Source organism: Amphimedon queenslandica, unplaced genomic scaffold (genome assembly GCF_000090795.2).
Source record: "Amphimedon queenslandica unplaced genomic scaffold, v1.1 AMPQUscaffold_13398, whole genome shotgun sequence".
In the NCBI taxonomy this organism is placed as follows: domain Eukaryota; kingdom Metazoa; phylum Porifera; class Demospongiae; order Haplosclerida; family Niphatidae; genus Amphimedon; species Amphimedon queenslandica.
Genome location: NW_003546366.1, coordinates 70,181 through 79,639, shown reverse-complemented (window position 1 = coordinate 79,639; position 9,459 = coordinate 70,181). Strand labels below are relative to the sequence as shown.

General features: G+C 36.2%; 3 protein-coding genes across 3 annotated transcripts; 2 read left to right on the top strand and 1 right to left on the bottom strand.

Annotated features, from left to right (window-relative positions):
• The first annotated feature begins 1,009 nt into the window (after nt 1-1,009).
• LOC105312845 (deleted in malignant brain tumors 1 protein-like) lies at nt 1,010-6,328 on the top strand. Its single transcript, XM_011405798.2, has 16 exons — nt 1,010-1,100; nt 1,148-1,361; nt 1,544-1,689; nt 2,018-2,207; nt 2,586-2,716; nt 2,775-2,822; nt 2,933-3,146; nt 3,293-3,432; nt 3,496-3,688; nt 3,738-3,871; nt 3,925-3,987; nt 4,104-4,329; nt 5,132-5,271; nt 5,350-5,551; nt 5,600-5,742; nt 6,009-6,328. The coding sequence occupies exons 1-16, from the start codon at nt 1,025-1,027 to the stop codon at nt 6,206-6,208; spliced, it is 2,460 nt and encodes an 819-aa protein (XP_011404100.1). The 5' UTR covers nt 1,010-1,024; the 3' UTR covers nt 6,209-6,328.
• Nucleotides 6,329-6,330: 2 nt separating this feature from the next.
• Nucleotides 6,331-8,198, bottom strand: LOC100639487 (flavin-containing monooxygenase FMO GS-OX-like 2). The gene is made up of 3 exons (XM_003386783.3): nt 7,940-8,198; nt 7,610-7,894; nt 6,331-7,302 (listed from the first exon to the last, which is right to left on the bottom strand). The coding sequence occupies exons 1-3, from the start codon at nt 8,146-8,148 to the stop codon at nt 6,489-6,491; spliced, it is 1,308 nt and encodes a 435-aa protein (XP_003386831.1). The 5' UTR covers nt 8,149-8,198; the 3' UTR covers nt 6,331-6,488.
• On the top strand, nt 8,185-9,439 carry LOC105311857 (retinol dehydrogenase 13-like). The gene is made up of 2 exons (XM_011405787.2): nt 8,185-9,001; nt 9,050-9,439. Exons 1-2 carry the CDS (start codon nt 8,222-8,224, stop codon nt 9,257-9,259), a joined length of 990 nt encoding a protein of 329 aa, XP_011404089.1. The 5' UTR covers nt 8,185-8,221; the 3' UTR covers nt 9,260-9,439.
• The last annotated feature ends 20 nt before the right edge of the window (nt 9,440-9,459 follow it).

Here is a 9,459-nt window from a genome sequence, read left to right as displayed (position 1 = left end):
GGCATCACTGGCTCTTAATGGATCTGCTTTACCTTATGTAATTGATAATCCTAAAAGACGCTCTGCCATGTTCATTGGATTACCAATTAGACATTGCATGTACACGATACTACGACCATTACTGGAAGACCTGTATGTACGTGAAACTGTGTGTGTTGACTCTAAGGATGAATATAGTAGTATAGCCTGTAATGCTGCAAATGAATGCTTAAAATTCAATTTACCCTCTATCACTGATATGGAACAGGCCAGCATTAGCTGTAGGATTGATGCTCTTTGTTTCTCACTGGAGTCCTCCTCTGGTATTCTCAACTGGTTTGAAGAGAAATGGAGACTGGTTGTGTTATCACTAGCTTTCTGGACTAAGCACGTTGTCCCTGATATTCATTTGATCAAATCCTTGATATTGTGTTTTGTTGTTTGCTCTCTGGACAGAGACCCTTCATCACATATACCACATTCCACCGGCTTGAGTTCGTCATCTCGAAATAATGACATTCTTCACATATTCTCAATGTGGCAGTGTGTATATTATGACACTATGAAGCTCAACAATGTCCTAATGAATCCACTTTCATTTACAACACCAGCTCTCTTGTTTGATGGTAAACTAGCTATGTATTATGCTAGTCTGGCAGACATTGATGGCACAGTTAGATCGGAACTGGTTTCTTCACTTCAATCACTAGCTTTGTTTAACTCACTGATGTTTGTCTGTACTGAGAGTCTAAAAGCTGCCACTAAAGATGGTGTACAGTACGATCAGACTGTATATTATAAGTTCAGTTCTAATTCAAGTAGTGATGATTTTGTATTTTTGCACATTTAATTTATTTTTGATACTATTAGCTAATGAAACAAAAATGTCATCTATTTATGCTTAGCATTGATAATATGCTACATAAATATAATACAACAAACTATTTTTTATAATCCATGTGAATGTGTGTATAATCAATGAGCCCCACCTATTCAACGCCCACTTACTTAATTAGCTCATTTCATGGGCGGTGTCTCCTCCTAAATGTCAGCAATGCTATCTCATATTTACCTTCTTCTCTTTACTTCTCTTCTACTAACAAACAGAGACACAGTACAAGGTAACTGCTACTAGTACACATTATAATCTTTACTAATACACCAACAGGTCAATACAACGGCGCTGTTAGGCTTTGGAGGAGCGGCCAAACATCTTTAACTTATACTTTTGGTAGAGTACAAGTATATTTAAAAGGACAGTGGGGTAACGTGTGCTGGAACTCCAATGCCGACTCTGTTTTTACTAAACAAGAAGCTGACGTGACCTGTAGGAACTTGGGCTACATTGGATCCTCGTACTACTCAGCATCTAGCAACGACAAGTATTATGATGATAAAAATATTAACATTGATATTAAATACAATTGTTATTATAATAGCTTAGATCTATATGTAAGACTGAGGTCGATTTTTTATCAATATAGTATATGCATGTGCAGCATAACATGTAATAGTATTCTTCATTAAACCTACTAATAATAGCACTAATGCTTCCTTCTTCTAGTTATGGTGTGGATCCTAGCCCTACTCTCATGTATAGAGTGCACTGTCCATCGACTGATCATAGATTATTACTGATGAGCTGCTCTCATGATACAGACACTATCAGCTCACACTGCACTGATGCCAATGATGTTGGTGTACTATGCTGTAAGTGTAATTCTGCTTGTATTATGCATGTATGTAGTCTCGCCCTGCCCCTTCGCTTACCTGCATGCAGGTAGCTAAGGGGTGGGGCAAGACTAGCATGTATGCTACTACAGTTTATGTTGTATACCGTATATGCCATGTATTTTGTGGAAAAAATTTGCGAAATTAAGATCCACAAAATAGTGAATTACATTAAAATCGCAAAAATTTTATTTCCAAATATAAAAATCCAGCCAAACTGCAAAATTTTATACCCGCAAAATATATGGCATATATGGTAATCTCTTTCTCTCTCCCTCCCATTTCTCTCTCTCTCTTTCTCTGATAGATTCTAGCAGAATATGGTTTGATCCGTATCCTGGTATGGTGAGACTATCAGGTGGTGATTATATTAATGAGGGTCTTGTTGAGGTATATTATAATGGTGTCTGGGGTAAGGTGTGCAACCTACTCACACATGATGCTAATACTATATGCAAGCAGTTGGGGTACACCTCTTCTCCACTGAATGCCACTGTGTAAGTAAAATATGATTATTAGCATTCTTTATTTGGTGCATGTAGCTTTGTCTGGGCTACCTTAAGGCCACTATTATTTGCGAGTACTAATTTTTTTGCGTTTTTTGCGAGTGGCTTTAAAATTACAAAAATTAGTACTAATAATTTACGTTTATTAATAGTTATTAATTGAAAAAATGAGCCAAATCGCAAAAATTAGTACATGTTAAATCAATACCATTAACAAATCGCAAAAAATTGGCTACTTAAAAATAAGTGGCTTTAAGGTAATTCTTATGCATGCATAATTTTTAGTACAACTTTTATCAAATTTTGCAGGAATTTAAAAAATTTTTATGAGATTTCTAGCATAAAAATGATTATAACTTATTTTTATAGAATTGGTTTGCCTAGTCAAGTCCATTGGTACAATTCATTGCAGTGTTCTTCATTGAGTGATTGTGTTCATGAGTGTTCATCACTTCCTACCATTCCTGCTACTTGCTTTCATAGTGCTTACATTCACTGTGGTATGATAACTTAACAATCAATATAATGTTATACATTTATTATTTTTAATGTGTACAGAGTATTCTGCAGGAAACTCCATCAATGATTTATACTCTTGTGATACCAGTAAGTCATTATTAATAATTACCTTGACCATCTTTTGATAAATTTGGTAGATAAATATGGCCATATTTATCCAGCATTTTAGATGTAGTTTATTAGTTTTAATACACTAGGACAATATCCTATTGGAGAAGGTGCTATAAGACTCTTTAGTAATGGTAGTACATCTACTCAATATAGAGCTGGAATAGTCCAAGTCTTTGTTAATGGCCAGTGGAGTAATATCTGCAGGAAGGAATCATTTTCACTCACAGAAGCTAATGTATTGTGCCATCAATTAGGATACTCTAATGCACTCAGTTGGAGCCATGTTGCTCAAACAAATATGTGAGCTTTAGTATTATTGTTATTATTATTATTTATGCCAATTTTAATAATTGGTATGATTTTAATGACTTTATCAAAAGATCACCTATTGAGAATTAGATTGTAGTAATTTTACATTAAATGAATTATTATTTGTATTTTTGTAGTTATGGGGTTGATGGTCATGCTCCTGGATTGGGTAACGTGGTTTGTTCTGGTTCAGATTTTCTAACAATACAACAATGCTCTCACAGTTCAACGATTGACCCCAGATGCATTGATGGTGATGATGTCATTGTTAGATGCTGTAAGTATGATTTTAAAAATTAATCCTCCTTTATCAGTTGCAAAATTTTCAATTTTGAAACAGCCACAGCAAATTTAACATATTCTGGTAAGATAAGACTCTCAGATGGGCCTTTCTCTAATGAAGGGCGAGTTGAGGTTTATTGCAATAACGAATGGAGGACAGTCTGTGATGATGCACTTAGTCCTACTGATGCTTCAGTTATATGCAGGCAGCTAGGCTACACGGATTATATCAATTATGAGTCCAGACTATAGTAAGCTTTTAGCATGAGATTAATAATTAGTTTTATTATTCATTCGTAGTACTGGTAGTGGTTTGTTGTGGTTTAATAGTCTTCAGTGTTCATCTACTACTGATTGTATAACTGATTGCCTCTCCACTCGCAATTGCTATATAAATACTTGCTCACATAGTTATTATCCTTACATTAGATGCAGTGAGTTATGTAGCATTTAGCACAGTAAATGTTTTAAAATCATTATTGCTTAGGTTTTAATTCAACTAAAGCAAGTCTGGCTATTGGATCGATGAGCAATTGTTCCTCAAACATTGGTAAAACAATAAATAATAATAATAATAATAATAATAATAATAATAATAATAATAATAATAATAATAATAATAATAGTAATAAAAATTAGTAATTACAATATTATTATTGATGATAGGAGGGGCTCAATCTGGTGCTGTGATACTGGAGAGAGATGGTCAGTATTCTTTATCCCACACTTCAGGTCGTGTTGTGGTCTATGGCGTCGGTTCATCTACAGTCAGTTCAAGGTCCTGGGGTAACATTTGCAGGAGAAATACTTTCAGTCTAACAGCAGCTAATGTGATATGCCACCAGTTGTCCTACACTGGTGCTATAACCTGGTCCTATGCTGCTGTTGACTTGTGAGTCGTACATGTACTAATAGTTTCAAGGGAGCTCCATAGACACAGGGCTATAGTTCATGTATTTTTCAAGAAAATTGCTAGTTTTTTATCAGAAATTATAGTCAGAATCAGCTATATAGCCTAAGGACATCAATATGTATTAGAAAATGTAATAAAAATTTTGGGTGATTTTGGAATCATTTTTTTCAAAAAAAAACCATGGGCTATAGTCCATGCCTTTTTTCAAAATTTGCTGGTTTATAAAAAGTGCTCATAACTCCAAAATTTGAGCTCGGATTTAGCTCAAACTTTCTACATAGCATAAGGACATCAATGCGTATCAAAAAATGTGATAAAAATTTTGGGTGATTTTGGAGCCATTTTTTCCAAAAAAAACCATGGGCTATAGCCTTTGCTTTTTTTAATTTGCTACTTTTAAAAAGTGCTCATAACTCCAAAATTTAAGCTCGGAATCGGCTCAAACTTTCTACATAACATAAGTACATCAATATGTATCGGAAAGTGTAATAAAAATTTTGGGTGATTTTGGAGCCATTTTTTTGAAAAAACCATGGGCTATAGCCTTTGCTTTTTTCAAAATTTGCTAGTTTTTAAAAAGTGCTCATAACTCCAGAACTTGAGCTCGGAATCAGCTCAAACTTTCTACATAGCATAAGGACATCAATATGTATTTTAAATTTAATATAAATTTTGGGGTGATTTCAGAGCCATTTTTCAGAAAAAACATTTTTCTAGTGTCCAAAAATACTCATAAAGCAATCATAAATAATGCCACAGCTTAGTGTTTGTTTTTTATTAGGTTTGGTATAGACAGACGTGATGCATTGGTTGGTAGCGTTAGTTGCAGCAGGAGTGACTTCATCTCTTTATTCCAGTGCAGTATGAGCACTATTGTTAATAGCCAATGCACTGATGCTGATGATATTTCTGTTACATGCTGTGAGTTTATGCAATAACTTGAGCATCATTTTCCTTTACTGCTCTCTTTCACTTCCATTTTAACCACCATTCTCACAGACTCAACTAGAATATGGAACAACCCTTACCCTGGTCAGGTTAGACTTACCAATGGTGTGTATGCTAATGAAGGATTGCTTGAGGTGTATTGCAATGGTGAATGGGGCACTGTATGTCAGAATGATTTCGCTGCAACAATAGCACTGGCAGTTTGCAGGCAGCTAGGATATAGTTCTTATTACAGATACAACCACCTAACAATGTAAGCCTATATCTAGAGTCAACATTGTTTATTTTCTTATGTTATTAGTGTGGGTTCCTCTTCTCAACCAATATGGCTGAACAGTTTTACCACCAGTGCTTGTGCCTATTGCATCTCTCAGTGTCAAGTTTGTCCTACTAATGTTACTGTTACTACCTGTGTTCATGCTCAAGATGTGACACTCACTTGCTGTAAGTAATGAATGATGATAGATTAAAAGAAATTGGCAGTTGATTGAATTCTGCATGAAAGTACAGAAAAGTATAAACGATTGAGCTTAACCATAAATCCACTCACAACAACAGCATGACTTTATTAAGTGCTCTTCCCCTATGTAATTATTATACTGATTGTCTTATTTATGTATGCCTGTAAATAACTAGATCTAGTAGTAAATTGAGTCATATTTCCTTTAAAATATCTTCATTTCTATTTTTCATCATAATCGTATTTTTAGATTCTCCTTCTTGGAATGATCCGACTTACATTACGAACACTACTTGCAACAGCAGTACAACACCCACTCCAACTCCATCAAGTGAAGAAGGTGGATTGAGTGGTGGAGCCATTGCTGGAATTGTAATTGGATGTGTTGTTTTTTGTGTAGCTTTTTCTATGTTTATTATTAATGTGACTAAAAAGAAACCTCCTTCATGATTTATATTATTTTAAAAATTTTTAATCCTTATGCTTTTATTAAAAACTAATATGGTTTATGACTGATATTTTAAATCATGATAACAAATGTATGTATGTAGTCTTATAGTACCATGAAATTATTTGAATCGGTTACAAATTTGCAAAGAAATTGGCGACTTCAATACATGCATGTAACTTTAAATTATTTATATAAATTAAGTTAATAAATAAATAATATTGATGACACTAAGAATGAAGCAAATCAAGCAGCAATACTGTTATAATAATAACACGGTCATCATAAAACTTTCCATTTGTTATCATCCATGACTTCTATCTCAACCTTCCTATAATTAATATTACTCATCCTTTGCTTTGTAATAAACCTGGCTACTTCTTTAACAAAAGACTTCACGGGCTCGAACCCACCTTCCTCAGCCAAAGAATCAGTATATGCCCATTGGAGATCTCCTGACAAGCTGTGAGCATCACGAACCTTGAAACCATTATCCAGACGATGCTGATAATCCCGATTTGCATCCGCTTCCATTTCCTCTCTGCTCGGAAGCTTTGTATTACCAAGAAGAACAGAGAGGTAATACTTGACTTGTGACTCAACTACAGCCGATGGGATGATGCGGTAGTTTAATCCAATGAAAGCCATCGATGGGAACTTGGTGTTAACCATATGCTTATAAAGAGGGTGTACTCTATGATCAGTGATGCCAATGGAGCACTCTGGTGACAAGAATGGAAACTCATACTCGTATCCGGTACACGGTAAAATGGCATCAATGTCTTCATTAGGTATGACCGACCCATCTTCCAATAGAACAGACCCACATTCCTTTATAGAGCTCACTCTACTAACATCATGCATGTTTGGAGGAATGCTATCGTATCTTTTCTTCATAGAACCAGAGTGGCTCACGAGGACTTCTTTGGCAGTTTTAGCTACCTCTAGGGATATGTCTGTTCCCGATTCGCCAGCTCCAATGACTAGAACTCTCTGTCCTGTAAATAATTCCGGGACACGATAATTATGACTGTGAACAACAATTCCTTTAAAATGCTGGAGGCCATCAATATCGCAATAAGGTTTGAAGAATTTCCTAATAAAATTAAAGTGGAATTATTTCCTACATAACAGTAGAAGCCGATGCTTTAATTATGCTACATAGGAATTGTTCATTATTGACTACAAGTATCTAATTTTCTAAAGGCGTCATTGCCAGAGGCCATTTTTGATATGGACTACAAGACTTCAATTGTTACTGATCATAACATAATAACTTATTAGTCTATTATTTTCATGACAAGGTTGCTTTTTAGCATGTATAATAGTCTAACATGTTCTCACATTCATAGTCTTGTTGCAAGTTAGCATGTACATAACCCACCCACACCAATAAAACTCACCCAGTACAGATCATTATGATATCGTACAACTTCCTGACTTCTTTCCCAGAGAGAACATCGCGAACAGTCACTTCCCATTGGCACTCACTTGAGCCAGAAGGCGAAGGAGGGAAGAGTGGTCTGACGTTTGTTGCTTCGGAATTATAATGAATGTACTTGTGTAGGTTGTAGTGATCAGTGTATTGCTTAATGTATTCCAATACATCTGTGTGGTGAGGGAAGGTGGGCAGAGAGTCTTTAAAAGGGAAATCAGGATAACACATTATTTGTTTAGGAATGTTAACCCTACGAGTTTAAAGATTATAATAAGAATTATAATGTCTGTCTTACCTTAAGTTTTTGTACATGCTGCTATGGATGTGGAGGCCTTTTTCATTGTCAATATCAGTCTTGTCCGTGTAGACCCAAGTGCCCCCAATCTCCTGTGTCTGCTCGTAGCAAGTAAGCTCAAATTGTTCGGGATATTTGGATAAATGTTGTAAGCAGCAGAGGCCAGAGAGTCCAGCTCCAATCACAGCAACTTGACGCTTGCCAGCCATCTCTCTCAATGTGATTGTGATTTGTGAATAGGCGTGTCTGCTCTAAAAAGGCGTGTCCACTCCCAGGATAATTATGGCTTTTCAGTTCTCTCGCCTTAATACCTCTACTATGAGGACAGTTCTCCTTTGTTCTGGTGTTGCTGTGGTTGGTTTGGCTGCTTTTAGGTACTTCTATGTCATTGGGAGGTCGTGTACTAGCAAGAAACGTCTGGATGGTAAGACGGCCATTGTGACAGGAGGGAATACAGGGATTGGTAAAGAAACAGCCATTGATCTAGCAAAGAGAGGAGCTAGAGTCATAGTTGCTTGCAGAGACGAGAAAAGAGGCAGTGATGCTGTGCGGGATATCAAGGCAGCCAGCAAGAGCGAGGAAGTGATGATGAAAAAGCTTGATTTGGCTTCCCTTGCTTCTGTACGTCAGTTCAGTGAAGAGATACTTCAAGAAGAGAGTCACATTGATCTACTCATCAATAATGCTGGGGTCATGTTATGCCCGTATCGTCTCACAGAGGACGGGTTTGAAATGCAGTTTGGTACCAACCACTTGGGACACTTCCTATTAACTAATCTATTATTAGATTGTATTAAAGAATCAGCTCCATCTCGTATTGTAACTGTTTCCTCTGCTGCCCATTATCGTGGATCTCTTAATTTCGATGACATGATGTGGGCCAATGGTGGCTATAGCACGGTAGACTCCTATCACAGAAGCAAGCTTGCTAATGTTATGTTCAGCAGGGAACTGGCCAAGAGACTGGAAGGTACTGGTGTATCTACTTATTCACTACATCCTGGTGTCATCAATACTGAGCTGACACGACACATGGTTGCTGGTTGGAAAATTATATTTGCTGTAAGAACAATAATTTTTTGACAAAGTGTCCATTATTTATTCCTGTAGCCTTTGCTATACACTCTGATGTGGTTTCTCACAAAGACTCCAAAGCAAGGGGCTCAAACTACACTCCATTGTGCAGTGTCAGAGGAAGCTGAAGGTATTACAGGCAAGTACTGGTCTAATTGTGCTGTCAAAAAGCCTAACAAGCTGGCTCTTATTGATGAAGATTGCACAAAGCTTTGGGAGTATAGCACTGAGCAAGTCAAACTGTGATCTTTAAAGACAACTAGCAGATTATTTCTTTAGCTATTTTTGTAGTTCTGAACGTATAAATTATAATTCAATGGAGGATATGAATATTTGTTTGATCTACTACTAAGCAAAGCTAGCATTTTCATATTTCTATGTATTTCTGTGGAGCCCTTTTTCATTGTAATAATCTGCTAATCTGTATGCTCCAATCTCAGGTCTGG

Coding starts and splice junctions, on each gene's coding strand:
- LOC100639487 (XM_003386783.3), bottom strand. CDS start 8,148: ATGGCTGGCAAGCGTCAAGTTGCTGTGATTGGAGCTGGACTCTCTGGC. Junction 7,895..7,939: donor AGCATGTACAAAAACTTAAG/GTAAGACAGACA, acceptor TTAAACTCGTAG/GGTTAACATTCCTAAACAAA. Junction 7,303..7,609: donor ATCATAATGATCTGTACTGG/GTGAGTTTTATT, acceptor TAATTTTATTAG/GAAATTCTTCAAACCTTATT.
- LOC105311857 (XM_011405787.2), top strand. CDS start 8,222: ATGGCTTTTCAGTTCTCTCGCCTTAATACCTCTACTATGAGGACAGTT. Junction 9,002..9,049: donor GTTGGAAAATTATATTTGCT/GTAAGAACAATA, acceptor TTATTCCTGTAG/CCTTTGCTATACACTCTGAT.
- LOC105312845 (XM_011405798.2), top strand. CDS start 1,025: ATGTCAGCAATGCTATCTCATATTTACCTTCTTCTCTTTACTTCTCTT. Junction 1,362..1,543: donor TCAGCATCTAGCAACGACAA/GTATTATGATGA, acceptor TCCTTCTTCTAG/TTATGGTGTGGATCCTAGCC. Junction 3,872..3,924: donor TTATCCTTACATTAGATGCA/GTGAGTTATGTA, acceptor ATTATTGCTTAG/GTTTTAATTCAACTAAAGCA.